Below are 21,626 nucleotides of genomic sequence, written 5' to 3' on the forward strand. Positions count from 1 at the left end.
CGCGGTTGCTTTGTTAACCGTTTCTATGGAGACGGCCTATCGCTGCCTTTAAAGGCCCTCGTAAACAATATTTTCTAGAGATGTGGTAGAAAGAATGCCGTTATCTGAGGGACTGCTGCTTTTGAGTTACCTCGGAAATCTGAATTTGTATCTGGGAACGCGCCACAGAAGAGTTGAGCATATTTTACCTGTTTTCAAATACATACTTCAGGGGGCATTCTTTCTCACATTTTCAGATTTCTTTTTATTTTATGACTTTAAGTCATAATGAATAGATTGCACAAGCAACGGTCAACCTTGATCAAAGCCACAACCATGAACCCACAGAGAAGTAAGACAGTTGTTTCGTTTTTTTATGTAAGTCTTTATACACATTATTTCTTAATAGATCAACACCAACATTAATAGACTGGTCTTCCTGGACCACATTTAAAACGCTACAAAAGTGGAAGTGTGTGACAAACAGAATGGGTTTCAAAAGAGACAGTAATAAACAAAGCAGCAAAAACAGTGCCCTGGAAATATATAAATTTCAAGCATTTTATGTGTATGGTAGTATTTGTGTTTATTTCCTTTCTTCCTCATAATATAGAATCAGGCTGGTTTTAGACTTGAAACTCCCAGGCAAACAGCAGGTCCACTTTGTTCCTGGCTTCACGTGTGCTGCGGTGGAGCCTCCTGTTCAGGCACATAAACAGTTTTCCATGATCCAGTCAGGCAGGAGGTACTCTAAATGCGCAACAGTAAAACACACCAAATTCAACTTTTTCCCCCCCAAATAATATCTAAAATTTCTTAGCCATATCTCACCCTGGTAGCGTTAAACGTTGCTTTCTGTCGCAGTTTCTCAAGACTTTTGTGCAGAGTAGCATTTTCCTGTTCCAGAACTTTTATACGAAGGCTATTTGCTTGCTGTTGTTGCTCCATATCCATAATCAAGTTTCCTGTACCTTGCAAATGAAATAAAAATCATTATATAATTCATCATTGTAAATCACCACTGCTGTAAAGCACAAGAGTTACTCTTTGGAAGTATCCAATTTAAATTTATGCTCACAAATATGGACTTTCAGTGCTATTGCTCTCAGGGACATGGGATGGTGAACAAGTTATGTGTCCACCCGCGAAAGAATAGCTTTACCATGATTTAAACTTTTCTTTGCTGTGGCATAAACTTGTACAAAACATATGCTTTTGTTTTCAACATCTTTTCCATTTTGAAGAGCAGCTAAGGCTCCATCTGAAAAGGACTTTTTTGCCAAAGCGGCAGATGCGTCAGCAGTCGCCATAAGAACTGTTCGAATAGTGCAGTCAGTAAGGAAGGAGGTAGGAAAAGGAGCCTGTATGCTCCCTCCTGCAGCTAATTTAGCATAGTAACCTCGCAATGTCCCTTACTGGCACTACAGAGCTTTAAGCAATCCCATAATCCTTTGCATGATATAAAGTATAAGCACAGCCCACTTCACGGAAATTAACAAAACTGTCCCGAGAGAAGACAGTGCACACTTTGTAGTTCATATCTGGGTGGCTGTAAGTCCAGATTTGACTCGTATGATCCATGTGCGTTTCCATCACATGATGACGTCAGGATTAAAGGCTGTTCAAAATCGGCACAGCAGTGTGAAGCTCCATTCCTCCCCATGATAGTGTTCTTACTGCTGACCCCATGAAAGGTCAATGAACAGGAGCGTGGAGCTAGAAATAGACCCTTACCCTTATTGAGTAAGGTCCCTTTAGCCAAAACAAGTGGGTCAGCAGTCGCCATGATAAGTGCTCTCCGAATAATGCAGTCAGTAAGGAAGGAGATCGGAAAAGGAGCCTGTAAGCTTCCTCTCCTGGCTAGTTTTGGCAAGGAACCCTGTAACATCCCTTATCGTAATGACGTCGTAGTTAAAGGCTGTCTGAAATCGGCACAGCAGTTCAAAGCTCCTATCCATGATGGAGTTCTTGCTGTTGACCCAGTGAAAAGTTCCAGGACCCTGATCCACTTAAAACGGTCAAGTATACATTAAAAAATAAGTTATGTTGGATTGATTTTATAGGAGATATTTGGGCTTTGATCAATTGAGATGCCACTGATTTTCATCTAAACAATAAATTCTGAGTGTGTTTTTAAAAAGTTGTACTCAAAATTGGCAAAACATTGGCTTTTTGAGTTGTTGTTTTTTTCAGGTTTGGAATTAGCTGTTTTAATAATTGATTACCAAGGTCTAAAGCTGAAGGCTGGAGATAGGCACCAGCAATCCCCGCGACCCCATGAGGGATTAAGCGGGTCAGAAAATGGATGGATGGATGGTCTAAAGCGTTCTTTAACATCTTTATCAGAACGGCCAAAATGCAGAAGGCTTTAAATGCAGGTGGGAATTTCCTACTTTTTCCTACTTCTTACTTTGCGGTTGGGTTTGAGCCCAGTTGTTGAGCTCTGGGAAAGCCACCAAAAGTCTCTCCCTCTCCTTTAATGCTTGCACGTGCTCCATCAACTCTGCTACATGCTTTTCCAGCCCATCTGCACGGGTCTGTAGACGGTCCTTCTCTTTTTGGAGCGCTCTACAGATGTCCTAATGGAAGAAAACAAACATGTAAGCATTAATTGTGGATTTGTGAGAGAGAGGGGAATGTGAGGGCTTGTGTCTACCTGCTGCTGAGAGAGCTGAGCCTGTTGTTGCTCCTTCAACTTTGATATATTTTGCAGCTGATTCTTTAAGTTGGTCTCTGCCTCTTCTTTCTCTCCCAGCTGCGTCTGTAGCTCTTCACGCTCTTCGTCGAGAGCATCGACTCTCTCTAATAAGGACTTCTGCTTTGCCTGCATCGACTAGATTCACAGCCATGTAGCAATCAACAAACAAGTGTATAAATCTGTTGACTCTACGGACAAACAGTTGCATTTTAACTTCATAGCTGACCTCCTGTCGACGACAGGCGCTCTGATACTTGGCCTTCTCCTTGTCAAGAAGGAGCTGAGTGTCGACGAGCTGAGTCTCGAGCTCCTGGACCCTTTGCTGCAGTTTACAGCATGTCTCCTCCTCCCTTTGTAGTGTTGTCACCTTCTGGTGCAGCTCGTCCTTTTCACTCGCTATTAGGAAACGGTCAAGAAACGGTGCATCATTGTGTGGCAAAAGCGAAGGGACTGGATGAGACGAAGTTGAGTGTGTCCCTTACCGAGCGCTTGCAAGGCGTCCTGCTGGAGTTCTACCTTCTCCTTGAGTCTTGTGTTGCTCTCCTCCAAGGACGACATCTCTATTAGAAATGTGTAAAAGAGAAGTTTTGATAAACATGAAACGCAATTGACATTGTAGGGCCTGCAAAAGTATACACGTCCCTTGATTTTTTTTGGTATGTTTTTTTACATTTTGGCGCTGTGATCATCAATGAATTTTATTGGGATTTCAGGTGAAGAACCAAAACTAAGTGGGCATAAATGTAGAGTGTGTGGGGTGGGGGGGGGGGAGGGGGATGATACATGGTTAGATTGAAACCATTCCATTGGTTGCTCTGGCTGTATGTTTACGGTTGTTGAACTGCTGCAGCCTCTAAAAGGTTTTCGATACTCATCGCCCTTTAATAAACTCAACCCATCTTTCCTGTTCCGGCTGTATGCTTAGAGTCTTTTTAGTGTTTTACTTGTTTAGCATAACTCGCTAATAATACATCCATAACTTACTGTGACTCTACAGTTTTGGGATCACGAGTGGTGCCCCTTGAGCGCCCCCTGCCTAGAGGCCAAGGAACTGCCAGCCTCACCTACAACCAGTTCTTTGCCTTGTATGATTGCCCAGCAGCACAAAAACATGTTATCTGCACACAGATTGATGACCAAAACACAATTCGTAATCCACATACATTAAATTGTGGAAAACCACGATATGGGGGGGGGGGGAGACGTCTGGGGGGGGGCTTATGTTGTGTGAGCCTCGCCCCGGGCGGCTCCCTTCACCCCCTCTCGCATTTAGACATTGAGGGTTCTGGGTAGTTGCTTGGAGGGGGGGCGCTGGCACCAGCTCCCTTCCGGAGGGGGGGTGGGCTGTGCCGTGCACCCCCTTCGGTGCTCCCAGTTTTAAACACACCTGAGAACAACATGCAACAACACAACATCTGAGCGAGCGTAGGGAGGATCGGGGGTCTTTTGCACACCCCCGATCTCCGATCGCGGCACGGAGTCTGGGGCCTGGAGGAGGTGCGGGCCACTGGGTACGGGGTCTTGGCGGGGGGCTGTTGCGGCTGGCCAGCGGCTTACCGGATCTGGGGCTGACGCCTCTGCTCTCCCCAGGAAGGGATGGGGGGCAGGGGTGGCTAGGGTAAGGTCGGGGTGGGAGGGAGTTTATTAGGTATATAGTGGGTGATGGGGGGCTCTGGTCGGATGGCCCGTACGGGTCGTGTCGGCCCCCCCTCTTTGGGGGGCCTGGTCCGGGGGGCGCCTGGTCCGGGGGCGGGGCCGGGGGTCGGGCACAGGCAGTCGTATTGCTGAATTGTGGTGACCCCCCCCACTTGGGATTTTTGGATGTGAATGCTATGTGGGAATGTGTGTACAGCGTCCTTTTTTTTAATTTATTTTTTATATTATTTATTTATTTTATTTATTTATTTATTTATTTTGGTGTCTGTGTGTGGCGAGTGGGGCACAAGGGAGGGATGGTGTGAATGAGTTTTTTTTTTTTTTTTCCCAGGTTTGGGTTCGGTCCGCTCCCTCTCCCAAGATCATCTCAAGTCTCCGCTAGGTGCGGAGCCCATCCCCCCACGTCCTGCCCTCCTCCGCTGCGTTGGCGGGCGCCTTGACCCTCTGGCGCGTTGACGGTCCTCGGGTTTGGGGCGGGTTCCCGGGTGGGCGCCGACCCATTCCTGGCGGTGGCTTCGCGGGGCCTGGCCCCCCGGGGGGCGGCCGGGGCCCCTGCCGCGGGGGCGGGGCGCCCCTGGGGCCTCTGGCCCTCAGGGCCCATGGCCAGGACCACTTCAGCGCGGCCGGCTGCCGGCGGAGCCCACGGGCTCGTCCCCGCGGCTCTTGGGGGCGTCAGCATTGCGGTGGCTGGGGGATTTCCTCGGGGTCGTCTCTCCTCTTTCCTCAGGGGGGGGTTGTAGATTTCCTGTGAAGGCCCCTCTCGGGCGCACTGCTTTGGGGGCCCCTTTGGGAGTCCGAGGTTATGGGTCCCCTGACCCCTGCCTCTGTGCTCGGGGAAGGTGGGTCTTCGGTTCTCCACAATCACTATCAAGCCATTTCCTTCTGGATAATTTTCACCTAAACTAGTGCACTCTCACAATCTCCCACAGGTGCTGGGTCCCAGGTATTAAATGTTCACTTATATACAGAAAGGCTATAATTTATTTACTTTCTTTTACTTTTTTTTTTAGGTATCACATTACACATGTCAGCTTAAATAATAATACATATGATTTAGCAATGGTATCAAGGTGTTACACGATTGTATCTGTTGCTTTATGTCTGTTGGTTGTGCTGTTCTTTTTGTGTCTCTTTCCAGGTGATGGAGCAGACAGAGGACGTTTTATCATTCTCTTCCTTTTATCTCTTCTTTCTTTCACCTCTTCTTTCTCTTTTTTTTTCTCTTCTTGTTTTTCTTTTACTCTCCTACTTTCCCATTGTAGTGTCCATATAATTTGAAATTCTCCCTGCAGGAATCACAATAAAGCTATTTACATGCACAAATCAAGCGGAGCATTATGGCGAAAGCTGTTTGCTCCACTTGTGAAAGTAAAATCTGTCGAGCTCTATTTGGCATTAAGATATCAATTTTTATTGCCACATTGCTAGACAGGACACTGGGAAAAAAAAAAAAAAAAAAATTGTGGAAAATCAGTTCATAACTGTTTGAACAATTGAATTTATGATCTAGAGACAGGAAGATGCATTCACGGAATGGAAGCCAGCGCAGTTAACATGGGATTGCGCAATCCCAGGGGAGGCCAAGATCGCTGCAGCCTCACCGGCTTCGCTATCAAGCACCACTAAGGATTTACATGAAAAATAGCGAAAAGTCTGCGATTTTAAAGAGAATATGATAAAAAATGAGGAAATTAGATAAAAAAAATACTTATTACAAATAAATAAGTGTGAGTGAATCAAAATTTATATTATGTTAATATATATTTTCTTTCTTTCCATGATGACAAATGAGGCCTGGCCTCAGTTGCCTCCCCTGACTGCACGTCACCGGTTAACGGGGTATAGGGTGAAGAGGGCTGAATGCACAAACACAAATTTCCAGATTTCTTTTGTAAAACATTTAGAAAACCATGTGTCATTTTCCTTCACTTCACAAATAGGACACACTCAATGAAATACATTTAGGTTTGAGTTTGACAAACGACAAATATGATAATAAAATACAAACATAAAGGACTTTTGAAGGTACTGCATGGATAATACTTCCCCAACCTCTTTTAAGTTGCTTTTGCTCTTCCTGCAGCCTTTGCTCTGTTTCTTTTGAGGATCGTTGTGCTTTGCGCAGGGAAAACTCCAGCTGGACCATGCTGGCCTGCTGTTGTTCCGCCTCTTGCTTGAACTCCTTCTTCACGCTCACCAGCTGAGAACCGAATCGGTCCCGCTCGGTCTCAGCTTTCGCGAGGGCTTCTCTAAGAGGCTGCACTGTACTCCGCACATCCTGAAGATGCTTGGCAAGGCGCCGCATGTCCCTCGGTTGCTCTGCGGCCCACTGGGCGACATCCCCCGCCGTCATGTGTCCCGGAGCCACGGTGCCCTGCATGGCGTTGGAGAGAGGCTGAAGAGACGAGGGCAGACCCTCGCTGTGGAGAAGATCCATCAACGCGTCTCCTGTGTTTCTCAACAGGGACTGGACTTGATGGCATGTGTAGCAGGGAATGAGGGACGACTCTGTTGTCTGACAGCCGGCATTGTGCTGTTCAGCTTTGGGACTGGATGAGGCATTTTTCTTATCCTGGGGGGTACATTTAAACGAGTTTGGGGAAAGCAACGTAGATGAACAGTTTCTGCAAAGGTCAGTGCCTGAGGTAGATGGGGAAGCCAGAGGTGACTCTTTCTTCGCGTGACTGCAGTCTAATGTCCTTGTTTTTGTCTGTTGAATGTCTCCGGAGTTCTCCTGTAAAAGAAAGAGCAAATTAAAAGGCACTGAAAGATCAGATTTGAACCTTAAAATGTTTGCATTGATTTCACTCTATAACAGTGCCATGCATACCTTCTTGTTCACGCACTGAAGTAAATTACCCCAATAGTTCCTGACCACAAGACCCACTGAGAGGCATCCTCTGTGCGGTCTTTGGTCTCTTCTGTGCCTGCCCCTTTGTAACTCAGTATAGGCGCTGATGCTTTGTAGCAGGAGCAGGAGTCTAGTTAAGCAAAAAAAAAAAATAAGGAAAAGGGGAAACCAGTATGTTAAGAGAAGTCTTTGGACAAACATTTTGTAACAAATCTTATGTAAACACCTAGTACAGGTATTAATTCCGCTTAAATTTTTTCCACATTCTGTTACTTCACAGCCACAAGTTGTTACTTATTATATCAAGATTGTGTGTGACAGACCATCACAAAGCAGTACATAGTTGTGCAAAAGAAGAAACAACATGCATAGTTTTCAAACTTTTTGCACAAACAAATTTAAAAAGCAGGGTAATCTATTTGTATTCAGTTCCAAAACCCCGAAGCACAATTCCCTGGCTTCAGAAGTCACCTTATTACTAAACAGTCCACCTCACCAAGCAACACACCACACAGGACCCACAAACGTTTAAACCTTTTAACATCTCACCGAGCACTGTTCAGTCAGTCATTCACGAGTGGAGACAATATGACACAACAGACACAGGGACACAACCAGGGTTATGATGGGATAGTTTGGAGCAAAGCATATTCCTGTGCTAGAGTGGCCCAGACAATGCTTGAGTTGGAGTAATAGCCATCTGTACATATATTCATAGTACATTTTCACTTGTAAACTCTGTTATAATAACAACCATCTGTATATTATGCTATTGTACATATCTGTAAAAACTCTATTTATAGTAATATCCACCTGTATGTTATATTCGATACATATCCAGCTGTAAATGTAGTTCACAATACTAGTATTCTATATATTATATTTATAGGACAAATCTATCAGTAAAATTCTGTTTATAATGGTATCCATCTCTATATTTATACAGTAAAAACCCATGTCCTGTACTTATGGAAACATTGTTTTTCCAGCACTTGCTGCTATTGCACTTCTGGTTAGAACTAAACTGCATTTTGTTGCTTTGTACCTGTGTAATGACAATAAAGTTGAATCTAATCTAAACTAATCGGATTTGAATCTAATGGACAATCTCTGGCAACTGACATTCAGACAGACTGAGGTTGGGCTGTTTTGCACAGCAGAACAGGCAAAAATGCCGCCTCTAGATGTGTAAACAGGGCAGAGACATTCCCCCAAAGATCTGCAGCTGTTTTTGCAGCTTCTAAGGGAAGAATCAGGAAAGGCTGAATGCACAGCACATTTACTCTTTTTTGTTTTTGAAAAAAAAAAGTAAAACCCTGGCTTGTAGTCGTTCTACTTCACAGATATTGGTGGTGTTGGTCTATCGCATAAATGAAAGATCTGTATACTTTGAAGTTTGCAGTTCAATTCAATATCAATTCAATTTTATTGATATAGCGCCAATTCACAACACGTCATCTCAACGCACTTTACAAAGTCAAATTCAATCAAATCATACAGACACATTGGTCAAAAAGTTTCCTAAGGAAACCCAGCAGATTGCATCGAGTCTTGACAAGCAGCATTCACTCCTCCTGAAATAAAGAAGAGCCACAGTGGACAGTCGTCGGCATTGTCCATGGCTTTGCAGCAATCCCTCGTACTGAGCAAGCACGAAGTGACAGTGGAGAGGAACACTCCCCTTTAACAAGAAGGAAAACCTCCAGCAGAACCAGGCAAATTTGAGAAAGTGTAAAAGGAATAGTTTGTGCAGCTCTCAGGGCAATACCTGTCAACCACCAGCTCCAGTAAAACAATGTGCGAGTGCTGGTTGTACGCGTCCTCTCCGTTCACAAAGTCATACTCCTCCAGCAGGGCCACCATGTCCAGGTTGCAGGCCAGTTTGTCGGGGAACTTCCAGGAGGTGTAGCGGAGCGGTCCGGTTCTGGAAACCACGTCCACGATGGCGCTTTGAATGTCGGCCAGGTCTTTCCGCAGGCTCTTGATGCAGTCTTCACGGCCCAGCAGCTCACTCATGTCTCACCGCTTCTTTCTGTATTCTCTCTGTTTAAACGCAGCAATAGGAGACCCTCTGACTTGTTGACGCCGCGTTTCCCCGGCAACGACAAGGACTCCAAGGTCCATAGTGCATTGCGGCGTGTTTCCGGATGTGATAGCCCTCCATTAGAGCCGACGAAGTCGAGACGCAGTGAGCATTGTGAGTTTGGCTATTTGACTAATTAAATAACCAAAAAAAAAAAAAAAAAACTTTAGTATTAAGTTGCGTTCAGCATGTGTTTACGTGTCCTTGTTGGTGTCGGTTTTCAGGTAGCCTTTCTGATTTCAGCAGTGAAGAAGAAGACGCCGCCGCCATGCCGCCCGGGCCCGTTCAGATAGTCCAGCCGGAGCCCAACGGCAAGGTAAGGCCGCAGCTTAGCTCAGGTCGGCGGGACTACCGACACGACCGAAGGCCAGTGTGGAGTTTGGCCGACGTTCATACCGCCAAGCGTGTTTATATGTGTCTGGGTGTGTGTTTGGGTTTTAATAAACAAGAAGTGGTCTTTGTCGAACAAGCTAACTGAATGAGTGTTTAGCTTGTTAGCACCGAGGCTCTCGTTTAATGCGCATAATTTCCCTCTAAAACGTAAAGTTTTGGACGCTGGCGTCCTCCACAATCTTGTGGACCTTGAATATAACACTTTTTATTTCTGTATTAGTGTTAAAAAAAATATGCTCAGTTTTCCAAAGAAACTAATTTTAATTTCCTAAAAAGTTTGCTCAAAAAAAGGCTAAGGAATTTTTAGAATAATTTAACTTAAGTGATACGTAAAATCTGTGAATGTTTCTTTTACAGATCAGGAGTTGAGCATCTTGCTGTTTTCAAGAAACAAGACATATAATTCCTTTAAGGTGCCAAAATAAGCAGTACATGTTTATTTAGTCAGATCTGGGTTATCTCGAACAGTATTGTTGGACTATTGTGATTATTTTTAAATTAAACCAGCTAGCAACATCAATATCAAGAAAGTGAAGTTGAAATAAATATTATGAATGCACAACTGGCTCTTCCAGTGATTGTAATTAGCCACGTTTTCCTATTGTCAGCAGGACAAATGTGAAGTAAAATGCTTTTAGTTGGATGCACCAAAGCTAAAGGCTGACTTTTAGTCAATAAAGATCAACCAGCAGCATGTACTTTACTTTGAGGCACCTTTTTTACTTCAATAATAGTCGGATAAAGGTTAGAGGCATATGTTTTGACGCATCCTGGGGGATGATCTCTTAATTCCTTTGGTTTGTGCTGGATTCAAAATAGCTGTCTTGATCAAATAGCTTGTAGCCCATTTCCACTTAAGTGTGTTGTTAGTAAAATAACAAAATAAAAATTTTAATCAGAAATTGTTTGTCTTAACATTGGATGATAGTGAAACTTTTCCCATCAACAGTTGTTTTGTATCATTGTTCGCCTAACAAGCCAATGACACTGTGGTTGTGCCAAAAAAAAAAGTTTAGGATTTTGTTTTGAGGAAAAGCAACGATGAATAGTGTATTTGCAGCAAACAGGTTTGAGTTCATATTATCTTCAAATAATCAGAATCTTAAGTCATTAATGTGGCAAAATCGCTGCAATTCTCATCTTGAAAGAAAATTGTCATTATCTCAACTAAACAATACTGAGATCTTTTTACCTTAAAGGTATACAGCCACGTAATATGCTTATAAAAAAGACCAAAACCCGTTTGAGCTTGATAAAATAAAGTTACATACAACAAGCCTCCATCTTGATAGTGTTTTGATGGTCCTTTTTGAGCTGAAGAATAATTCGCTCTCAGGCACGATGAACAAATATAAACAGATGTTGCGACATCTAGCAACAGTATCGCAGAACTATCATAATGCCGGTTTGCCTAATTTATAAATCAATTGTAAATATTGCCGGACCAAGCCTTACCTTCTGCAATGCCTCGCAATAAAGCAGCAGCTCAGCGTGATCCAAGACCAACCGTTACTAATTAAATCCACCGCTCTACAAAAACTTTTAAGAGCCTCATATCAGAACGTTTGCTCATGTCAAACAACTCTGCAGTCACACAAAAGCCTCTGCGGGTTTTTGTGTCCGCTTCAGTGAACACCAACGTTCATACTGTATTCCCAGCGACATTCCAGTCTTTTCCCTCTTGGAATCATATTTTTTTTTCACATTGGTTGCTGTGGCTCAGGTGATAAAAGGGGTTTAATAGACAAGTTTTGGAGATGCTGGAGCAGTATTTGAGTTGTACTGTAGAAAGCACTGTAACTGAATAACATAAGATGTAATCTTATTGTAAATATGGTTTTAGAAATCATATGAGAGATCTGAAAACTCGAGCCTCAAATTGTCTGTAAAGTTGGAAAAAGAAAATGTGTAGGAACCCTGTTTACATTTTGTCATCACTCCAGCACAGAATTATTGTTAATAATTACATTGTTGAAATTTAACTTTGGCTAAAGTTTACTTTTCTTTTCATTAGTTGTGTTGTATCGGATGGGGGGGACGGGACACTTTATAAAATCATGTACCTTGAAAGAAATAACTATTATAAAGTGTATTTTTCTGGACCCTATCAGCAGAATGATGGAGCTCCAGAAGAGACCCCGGCCACTAAACCCATTGTTGGCATCATATACCCTCCTCCAGAGGTCCGAAACATTGTCGACAAGACGGCTAGTTTTGTTGCCAGGTCAGTTATTATTATTATTATTGTTATTATTATTATTATTATTACATGTGAAATTACTATGCAGTACAGCTCCAGCCTTAAATGGGTTTTCTTATGTAATGCATTATTTTTGTCGTGATTTCACAGGAATGGTCCCGAGTTCGAAGCAAGAATCCGTCAGAATGAGATCAACAACCCTAAATTTAATTTCCTTAATCCCAACGACCCCTACCATGCGTACTACCGCCACAAGGTCAACGAATTTAAGGAGGGCAAAGCCCAAGAACCATCTGCAGCGGTGCCTAAGGTCATGCAGCAGCAAGCCTTGCAGCAGTCCCAGCAGCTTCCTCAAAAGGTACCACACTCACCCTAATCTATATTCACTTTTCGTTTTGCTTAAAATTGCGCAGTGTTTTTTTTTTTTTTTTGTTTGTTGTTGTTTTTTTTAAAGAATGGTAGTGTTTATTTTTAGGTGCAGTCCCAGGTGATTCAGGAGACCGTAGTCCCCAAAGAACCACCCCCCGAGTTTGAGTTCATTGCAGATCCCCCATCAATCTCCGCGTTTGATCTGGACGTCGTGAAGCTCACGGCCCAGTTTGTTGCTCGCAACGGCCGGCAGTTTCTCACCCAGCTTATGCAGAAGGAGCAGAGGAACTACCAGTTCGACTTTCTGCGCCCGCAGCACAGTCTCTTCAACTATTTCACCAAACTGGTGGAGCAGTACACGAAGGTGACCTAAAAAGTTCAGCTTGTGTCTGATTTTTATCGGGGGGGGGGGGATTTTATGGCAGAGGTTTTTAATTGTTTTAAACTGTTTATCTTTTAGATTCTGATCCCTCCCAAGGGCCTGATAATCAAACTTAAAAAAGAGGCCATAAACCCAAAGGAAGTTATGGACCAGGTAATTTCTTTAGAGTTGTGTCTTTCAAGAGAAAAGTTGGATCACTGCAGATTTCCCCAGTTAATTATCTGAGTTTGGGTCCTAAAATCAGGTGCGATACCGAGTGGAGTGGGCAAAATACCAGGAGCGCGAGAGAAAGAAGGAGGAAGAGGAGAGGGAGAAAGAGCGGGTTGCGTACGCCCAGATAGACTGGCATGATTTTGTGGTGGTGGAGACCGTGGATTTCCAGCCCAACGAGCAAGGTAGCACATTCACAGTGGGTTTCTGCACACGAGCTGGAAAGTGAGTGGTTTTACCTTATTGGGTCGTTTGCTCTCTCAAGGCCACTTCCCCCCACCTACGACACCAGAGGAGCTCGGCGCTCGCATCCTGATCCAGGAGCGCTATGAGAAATTTGGAGAAAGCGAGGAGGTGGAGATGGAGGTAGAGAGCGAGGACGAAGAGGATGAACGAGAGAAGCGGCCCGATGGCCAGCCCTCACAACCCGATCAAGACACTCAAGTCCAAGACATGGATGAGGTTAGAACTTAGCAGAGGAATTAGGCAAATTATAAACAAGCCAATTTGACCAACTTTAGATATAACAGAATAATATCTTCACATGCCTGTGCAAATTCTGTGGTGCGAGCCACCAGAACTGAGGAAAAACTCTTGGATATGTGTCAAAATGTTTTCAGAAAAACTGAGCGATTTAAGCCCGTTTGCGATATCTTCATAGATTTTTTTTTTATTATGTCCATTTTCAGAAAAAGTTAATTTTGCTGTTGCATGACTTGAAAAGGCAGTACATTAAAATGATCTACTTTAACAGCCTTTCACCTGTGCTTCCTCAGGGCTCTGATGATGAAGATGAGGGCATGAAGGCTCCATTGCCACCAGACAACCCAATGCCGCCTCCCCTGCCTCCGGCTCCAGAACAGGTTATTATTCGCAAGGACTACGATCCCAAAGGTAACATTTGATTCACTTATTTATACTTTAGTTTACCAGGAAAGAACTATTGAGATTTAGTCTCATCTACAAGGGTGTCCTGCCTAAGATGACAGCAGCTGAAAACTAAAATAAAATACAACACAAAGTTTAAAGAACAAAGATCTAAAACAAACTAAAATAAGTCCAGTGACCTGTAATCTAGTTCAGTCAAGCATAATCACTACTCAGCAATTCTCTAAGTGAGCTAAGCTGATTTAAATGCAGATGATTTTGAAACTGAGATCAAGAGTGACGGGAAAATATTTAACTGAGGAAACTCAAAAGAGGATGAGGCATCATTTCAAACATTTAAAGAGAAAAGCTCCAAACAGCTTTAAAAACGAGCGTAAGCCATAAGTCTGATCCTCACACAAAAACAGCAGATTAACACAAGATCTGAACATACAATCTAAAAGTTTGTGATGACTCTCAAAGCTCCACGGTTGTGGGAAGAGCATTTAAGCCTTATGAAAGGCATTAATGTAAATTACATCTTTGTAATCCATCACTGTATAACAGTACCAGATGCAGGTCTTTTATTTTCTTGGCTGGAAAAGTAAGGTTTGGCGACAGGAATGATAACGTTTATCACATTATTTTGTGGTATTTATTTTCATGAGGTTAAAAGTGAGGAAAGCAACCAGTGATTGTGAGATGAAGCCTCTTGAAGCGCTGAGGCTTTCCATACAATTGCTTGAGTTTTGTGTCGAGGCATCAGGATAAACCAGCAAAGTAAATATTTGACATGGAGCTCCTGTTAGCTCTTTAATCATTGATGTGGTACAGCTGGCTCTCGACGCTTCAAATGTCAGACTTACTCGACTCACGCTTCAAGGCATCAACACACTGGACACGTCACTAATAAAAAAACACATTGAAGTTATTTTGGCGATAGATTGTATAGCTATAAATGCACATGGCTACAGTCAAAGCCCCACTAAGAAATATAACTCTTTGATACATATTTTATGAAGCCCTAATATTGATATACTTTTCCTGCTCTCGTGGAACCCACAGTGGGGAAAATAAAAATGTAAAAGTTACACCTAGGGCTAGACAATAATTCAATAACAATATATATTGATAGATAGAAAAAAGGGTCAATAAAATGTTCAATAGAATAATGGGTTTTCTTCCATATGCATTTTAGCCATTTAGGTTAATAATACAGTTGTTACATCCTCCCAACCAATCACAAAGCAGACCCAGGAACCAAGTTTATTTATTTTTTTTTTTACAAACTTGCAGTTTTGGTAAAAAGTTGGTTAAATTAAGTGTTGCGTTTGAATAATTCAGTGTTTGTGTGTTCTGTATCTAAAAATAGGTCATTAAGCAACAGCATGAAATGGTCTTGGCTGCACGTAAAATATAAGCTTATGTTTTGAATTTGTTGATAATTATCGCTGTCGATCAAAATGATTTCTATTTTATCGATATGTTTTTTTTTTTTCTATGTTGTCCAGCCCTAGTTACAACCCCGATGTAATTTGGGTATAGTGTATTGACATGTATAGTTTAACATGATAGATAAATAATACTCTTGCGATAGTAATACAAATTTCACAGTAATAATGAAGTGTTTGATTACTGCCCCACCCTGCTTAAATAAAAGACGAGATTTAATTCTGGAGGCGGAAAAAACTGAGTTAGCTTAAAAAAAATAAAAATAAAACATATTTACCAACGGCTTGATTTGGGCCTTAAAAGTTTGGGAATGATCGATTTGGACCCGCTCTTTAAGCCATGTGGAGTGGTGACCAATGAAACCTTAACATACTTTCATCTCGAAGTGGACCGAGTGGCATTGAAAGATTGTTAAAGCTGATATGGTGCTTGCTGAGGTGTGGAAGCAACTAGGTTTGTCACATGATTGTCAGCATAGCAATGAATATTTAGGGAATTATACTCTTTTATCTCATGCAATAAATAGAAACGGCCCCAGAACAGATCCCTGAGGAACACCTTTGGAGACACGAAGGCAGCTAGACGAAACGGCTTCAGCTTGGAGACTGATCACACTCGTGCCATCTTGTCCTTTCAGCTTCCAAGCCTCAGCCCTCAGTCGCAGCTCCGGACGAGTACCTCATTTCGCCAATTACCGGCGAGAAGATTCCAGCCAGTAAGATGCAGGAGCACATGCGTATCGGCCTGCTGGACCCGCGCTGGCTTGAACAGAGGGACCGAAGCATCAGAGACAGGCAGACCGAGGACGAGGTCTACGCTCCCGGTTTGGACATTGAGAGCAGCTTGAAGCAGCTCGCCGAGAGGCGTACTGATATCTTTGGTGTGGAAGAGACGGCCATCGGAAAGAAGATCGGTGAAGAGGAAATTCAGAAACCTGAAGAAAAGGTAACAATAGTTGCTGGTTCAAAAACAACAACAAAACCTCAGTCATGAAGTTAAGTAATCACATTTTGATTCTGAAAGCTAAATGAGTAGTTTGTTTTTTACGTTTATGTTCTTCTGCGTGCGTCAGGTTACCTGGGATGGCCACTCAGGGAGCATGGCTCGCACACAGCAGGCCGCTCAGGCCAACATCACTCTACAAGAGCAGATCGAAGCCATCCACAAGGCCAAAGGACTGGTGGGCGAGGATGAAACCAAGGAGAAGATTGGTCCCAGCAAGCCGAGTGAAATTAATCAGCCTCCTCCCATCCCCTCATCTGCACCAAGTCTGCCTAAGCCTAGTCCTCCTGTCACATCTGTGCCACGCCCACCCGTCTCTGTAAGTTGCAATTCAAAAATAGCAGCTATATACGGTGCCGACACAAATTGGTGTACACCTGTATTTATTTTATTCAACTCTGAAAAGTGTGATATGTATATGCATGCAGCCCGCTATGCTCTGATACCTTTTGCCTTCAGATGTTACCTAATTAGTAGATGGAGTCCACTGGTGAGAAAGTAAAACTTTGTATGAATCCAGCCGTTCTGCGAAGGCCTTAAATGTTTTTCAGAACCTCAGGGAACAGACGGCTCAACGAAGGCCAGAGAAGGAAGCGGACAGATCACGGATAAAGTTATGGAGAACTTGAGAGCAGGCAAATTTTGAAGTCTTTACATAGTGCTGTGTGGCCAGTATACTGACAAAGTGATTTAGATATGAACATATGAAGTGTTTATCAGAGCCTGACATTAGAACCCAGACCGCTATTATCAGCTTTTATTCCATGTTGAATGAAAACTGCTTCATCTCTGCTCCAGTCCTTCACCCCACGTCCCTGCCACGTCTAGTTCCTGATTGGTTGTTCAGCCTTTTCAAGCCCAGCCACTGTCGCTTCGCATCCCTTGCAGGTGTCGTGTCGCCCTGGCTTCCCTTTAATCCTCACAATTGCGTGTTTTGCGTTGCTGGAATCGCCTCCGTCGTCCTCCCTTAGCATCTATTTGCGTCACATCGCTCCTGTGTTGCACCGGTGCATAGGGATGTCGTGTAAATCTGTCGCTCGGCCTGACACGTTGGCGCTCAATGTGAACACACAGTTAGATGCATCTCTGCAACGACACGCCCGAGTTAAACAATCAGATCATTAGCAGGACTCTGCGGTGCTTGACTCCATGCTGGACACGTCTAAAAGTTGTAGGATACTGATCCTTGAGGACCGGGGTTAAGCATCTGGTTCAGATCAGAGAAGATTCATGTGCTGTAGTGGCATAACAAATTGATATTTGTAGTTGTAACAAAATGTGAAAAACCTTTATTGGGACTAATGCTTTTGCAAGGAACATTGAAGGAAAACTTTGATTTTGTTTTTTCTTGAACACCCTGTAACTCTCGTATTTGCCTTTTACCAGGTGGCTCCTCCAGTCCGCACCACTCTGCTGTCTGCTGTACCTGTTCTTCCGAGGCCCCCCGTGCCTCCCGTGGTACGTCTTGCACCAGGACAAGTCATAGCACCGATGCCCCCCATGATTCCTGGTCCCCGTGTCAATGTGGTTCCCATGCCACCAGCGCCCCACCTCATGGCCCCCAGGCCACCTCCTATGGTGGTTCCAACGGGTAAGCTCAAGCTTTCCCAGGTTTCTTCAAAAGATTTTGTCCCTCGCTTCTTCTCTCAGTTAACACAAGCCATCTCTTCTCCCAGCATTTGTCCCGGCTCCTCCCATGCCGCAGCCACCTAGCGCTGCTCCAGCTCCCCCCATCCACCCACCCCCTCCCCACGACGATGAGCCATTAAGCAAGAAGATGAAGACGGAGGACAACCTCATGCCAGAGGAAGAGTTCCTTCGTCGAAACAAGGTCCGTTAGAGTAACCGTGAACAAAACTACACTGAATTACATGTAATTAAGAAAATGATGAAAACTGTGGAATTTTGTTTTAGGTCTTTAGACCCTCTTTAAGCTCAGGTCTTTAAATTGGACCTGTCGTGTTCTTAGATGCAAAACAAAGCAAACATTCTCCAGAGTTTTTCTTCTTTTTTTCAAGTTTTTGCAAACAATAAGAAGCCTTGAACACCAAAACATAGCATCGCCATGGTTAAGCCTGGTGGTGTGACAGGCAGCCTAATCATATCAAGATTCTTGACGTCTGTAGAGACGCTTTGTTCTGGGCAGCATTGGCTGTTTCAGCATGGCAATGACCCAGAACACTCAAAATATTGTTCTGGAGCGGCCCAGCCAGAATTCAGACTGAATCTTCTAGAGAATCTGTGAAGGGGAAAAAAAAGTCTCATCACAAAGATGAATGATCAACGTTACCAGTGGAAAGATGTAGAAAGCTGGTCGACAATTATAAGAAACGTTGTTTTTTTGTTTTTGTTTTTTGTAATGAACAAAAAGTCTGCTTTTTTGTTTTCTAAAAGGGGTAATTTGGGAAATTACATCTTTATTTAAATGCAAATTAAAACAAAAAAATATGTTCATACAAGGGTACCAGTCCTACATTTTCTAGTTATGTTTTGGTAGATGCCTGTTCTTCTAGGGAGACGAAAACTTGGTGGAACAATAACTTTAAATCTAAATCTGCCATTAATTTAGGTTAATGGGGGGAAAAATTAAACATAAAAAAATTTAGAAACCCTGTTTATGGTTACCTTTTACAGAATTTTGGCCATAATTGGAGATTAGATCATAATGGATAACATGGCAGATTTGCATTATAACATCTTTTTTGTTTCTCTTTCCGTGGTGCGTTCAGGGTCCTGTGGCAGTCAAGGTACAGGTCCCCAACATGCAGGACAAGACCGAATGGAAGCTAAACGGCCAAGTGCTTAACTTCACTGTCCCGCTTACAGATCAGGTTTGTTGATATCTATTGTGCTTCACACGTGTGCTTGCAGATGTGCCTGTGTCATTATTGTCGCTGAATACATGAAATGTTTTTACAGGTGTCTGTTATTAAAGTCAAAATCCATGAGGCGACAGGCATGCCAGCTGGAAAACAGAAGTTACAGTATGAGGTAAAGCTGTCTCTGAACTTCTCTGGAACACTGTATTTCATCCAAGTTGACCAGTTTTACTAATTTCTAACATGCTTGTATATTTCCAGGGCATATTCATCAAGGATTCCAACTCTCTGGCTTACTACAACATGACCAACGGTTCAGTCATTCATTTGGCTCTGAAGGAGAGAGGTGGAAGAAAGAAGTGAGACTTTCGTCCAGGAGAAAACGTTAATGCTGTGCTACTCGTTCATCTAAAGTAATTTTAGTTCAGCTGAGAATTTTGGAACGATTAACCCTTTTTTTTTTCTCCCCCAAATATAATTCGAAAAGTTATGCTGATTTTGAATAGTATGTTGTTAATGAGCAGTGAGGTTGGTCCCACTCTGATTTGTCCATGATTATATATACACTGATGTAGCATTCACATGTAAGTTGCTCGAAACGTGGAGTCCTGGCTTGTTTGTTCTTATCACGATAAATAAAGGAGTCAAGTAATCATTTGTTGCTGTGTTTGACTTGTAAATTACAATTTACCACTTCTGACGCATAATGTCTTTGGACCAACAGCGCCACGGCTGCTACTTGGGTCACTTTTTGTGAAACTCCATTTGTTTTAATTTGTTACATCAAATATTTGCAAGGTACATGCAGAGCATATTTAGCCTCGTGAGACCATCCTGATCTCGCGAGGTTTCAAGGTTTCACTCGCAGATCAGTCTGGATACTCTCCGTTAAAGAAAATTTGGAGCCGTTCACCAAACGAACGTCCAATCAGCGTTGGCTTTGAGGCGGGTTGAGGTGTGACGCAACGGGAAGCGCGTCAGTTCAGTCTAAATAACATGGCGGTTTTAGCCGATAAAACTAGCGTTAGCGTGGCTATCGAGCAAGTGTATCGGAATTACAGAGTATTTATTTGCTGAGCTAACGAGCCTTTACCTGCAGCAGCAAGAGTAGCTTGGCTTGTGGTTGTGTTTTCGTCGTCGCTCTGTTACGAGCGACGACGAATCTGATTGGTTTATTTGGCCCGTCTATCACCAACATAGGCCAATCAGCTAACCAGTATTTTCGCCCCTTCCCAAAATTACTTCAACGGAAGGTTTCCAGATGGATATGCGGAGCAAATCTATCTGGCGGAGTCAGGTAAGAGCATATTGGCTGTAATGTACTATTAAGGAGCCCAAATAGCAGTTGAAGCACATGGATGTTTTTATTCAACCAGATTTTACTCAAATGGGACATGCAGCAGATAATATTTCATCCACCAGAAATACAAAGTTCTAGTTGCAATGACCTGCATTATTATTGACTATCATCAATACAAGCTCAAAGTCAATCCCTTAGCAGGGTTGATGGGAGGGTTCACACTCCTGAATTGATCTGGAGGGAGGCACTCGCTGCCACATTCTGCCTTTTGAATCCTGTTAAGTTTTTTGTGCTGTTTTCTAACATTTGATTGTATGAGTAAAAATAAAATGACACCACTTGATCAGTTTGACCATATTTTACCACAATTACAGGGCTGGTAGTATTACAGTGGGGTTTAAGTAAAACAGAGAAGCTCAAAATGCAATATAAGAATGCTTATTTTTTTCAAATCTGAAATGCAAGTTGTGTATTTGTGTTCACCACTGTGAGTCAATACTTGGTTGGACCACCTTTTCCTGCAGCTGCAGCTCCATATTGATCTAGAATGTCATTTTTTAAACCCATTCTGCTTGGCATACATTCATAACTAATTTATAGTAGGATTAATACATAGTGGGATGCCTAATTGGAAAGCTACTTAACGTCCCTTCTCTTACGCCTGGATTCTGTCATTCCTCGTTTTGCATGACTTACCATCAGCCTGTGGCACTGTGTAGGTGTGATGGAAGCTCAGATTGCTTTGATGGCTGCCTTCACTTCATCTGCCTCGTTAAGTGTGGTGTCTCACCTTCATCTTCCTAGATTATTTGTGGGGCCCAGGTTAAGGAATTTAGCAGGCCAATCACAACACCATTGTCACTGAACCAGCGTTTTGTACATTCGGCAATAAGGGCAGGTGTCAGGGAAAATAAAATCTGTATCTCCCTACAGCTTGTCTGCAGAGGGAAGCATAAAGTGCTCTAGAATTTCCTAATAGATGGTTACTTTGACTGTGGACCTCAGAAAACCCAGCGGACCAACACCAGCAGGTGACATGGCACCCCAGACCATCACTGACTGTGGAAACTTCACACTGGACTTTGAGCAATGTAGAATCTGTGCCTCTCCTCTCTTCCTCCAGACTCTGGGACCTTGATTTCCAAATGATGAAATAACTTTCATCTGAAAACAGACCTTTGGTCCATTGGGTAACAGTCCAGTTATTTTTCTTCTTAGCCCAGGTTAGAGAGTCCTGACCAATTAGACCTTTTCGGACGCAGGCCAGTAGGACTGTTTTCTGATTGGACTGTTACATTTGTGACTGACCAATCAGCTCAGAGGAAGAAAAATCTGGTCAGAATTTTTTACCAGCTGAAACTCACA

General features: G+C 43.1%; 2 protein-coding genes across 3 annotated transcripts; one reads left to right on the plus strand and one right to left on the minus strand.

Moving 5' to 3' along the window:
* Positions 1 to 79: 79 nt before the first annotated feature.
* Positions 80 to 9,298, minus strand: ccdc157 (coiled-coil domain containing 157). Its single transcript, XM_012854747.3, has 9 exons — positions 8,953 to 9,298; positions 7,164 to 7,314; positions 6,386 to 7,067; positions 3,160 to 3,237; positions 2,904 to 3,073; positions 2,636 to 2,812; positions 2,390 to 2,558; positions 811 to 950; positions 80 to 678 (listed from the first exon to the last, which is right to left on the minus strand). The coding sequence occupies exons 1-9, from the start codon at positions 9,198 to 9,200 to the stop codon at positions 655 to 657; spliced, it is 1,839 nt and encodes a 612-aa protein (XP_012710201.2). The 5' UTR covers positions 9,201 to 9,298; the 3' UTR covers positions 80 to 654.
* On the plus strand, positions 9,264 to 19,618 carry sf3a1 (splicing factor 3a, subunit 1). 2 transcript variants are annotated; one of them, XM_012854744.3, is made up of 16 exons: positions 9,264 to 9,381; positions 9,492 to 9,583; positions 11,772 to 11,884; positions 12,011 to 12,218; positions 12,336 to 12,593; positions 12,690 to 12,764; positions 12,856 to 13,006; positions 13,087 to 13,283; positions 13,598 to 13,715; positions 15,778 to 16,085; positions 16,213 to 16,461; positions 17,529 to 17,733; positions 17,819 to 17,973; positions 18,872 to 18,973; positions 19,062 to 19,133; positions 19,223 to 19,618. In XM_012854744.3, exons 2-16 carry the CDS (start codon positions 9,536 to 9,538, stop codon positions 19,322 to 19,324), a joined length of 2,361 nt encoding a protein of 786 aa, XP_012710198.2. In that variant the 5' UTR covers positions 9,264 to 9,381; positions 9,492 to 9,535; the 3' UTR covers positions 19,325 to 19,618. The 2 variants fall into 2 exon arrangements, with proteins under 2 accessions (XP_012710198.2, XP_036000430.1); XM_036144537.1 differs by having other exon boundaries at positions 9,340 to 9,381; positions 9,511 to 9,583.
* Positions 19,619 to 21,626: the final 2,008 nt, after the last annotated feature.

The sequence above is a fragment of the Fundulus heteroclitus genome, chromosome 12 (assembly GCF_011125445.2).
Source record: "Fundulus heteroclitus isolate FHET01 chromosome 12, MU-UCD_Fhet_4.1, whole genome shotgun sequence".
Lineage (NCBI taxonomy): Eukaryota > Metazoa > Chordata > Actinopteri > Cyprinodontiformes > Fundulidae > Fundulus > Fundulus heteroclitus.

Bases quoted from the DNA above. Each gene is read 5' to 3' on its own strand.
- ccdc157 (XM_012854747.3), bottom strand. From the start codon at position 9,200: ATGAGTGAGCTGCTGGGCCGTGAAGACTGCATCAAGAGCCTGCGGAAA. The intron at 7,068-7,163 runs GTATGCATGGCA...TTTCTTTTACAG, and splicing joins TTCAGTGCGTGAACAAGAAG to GAGAACTCCGGAGACATTCA. The intron at 2,813-2,903 runs GTCAGCTATGAA...CTGTGAATCTAG, and splicing joins GCGCCTGTCGTCGACAGGAG to TCGATGCAGGCAAAGCAGAA.
- sf3a1 (XM_012854744.3), top strand. From the start codon at position 9,536: ATGCCGCCCGGGCCCGTTCAGATAGTCCAGCCGGAGCCCAACGGCAAG. The intron at 13,284-13,597 runs GTTAGAACTTAG...GTGCTTCCTCAG, and splicing joins AAGTCCAAGACATGGATGAG to GGCTCTGATGATGAAGATGA. The intron at 13,716-15,777 runs GTAACATTTGAT...TTGTCCTTTCAG, and splicing joins CAAGGACTACGATCCCAAAG to CTTCCAAGCCTCAGCCCTCA.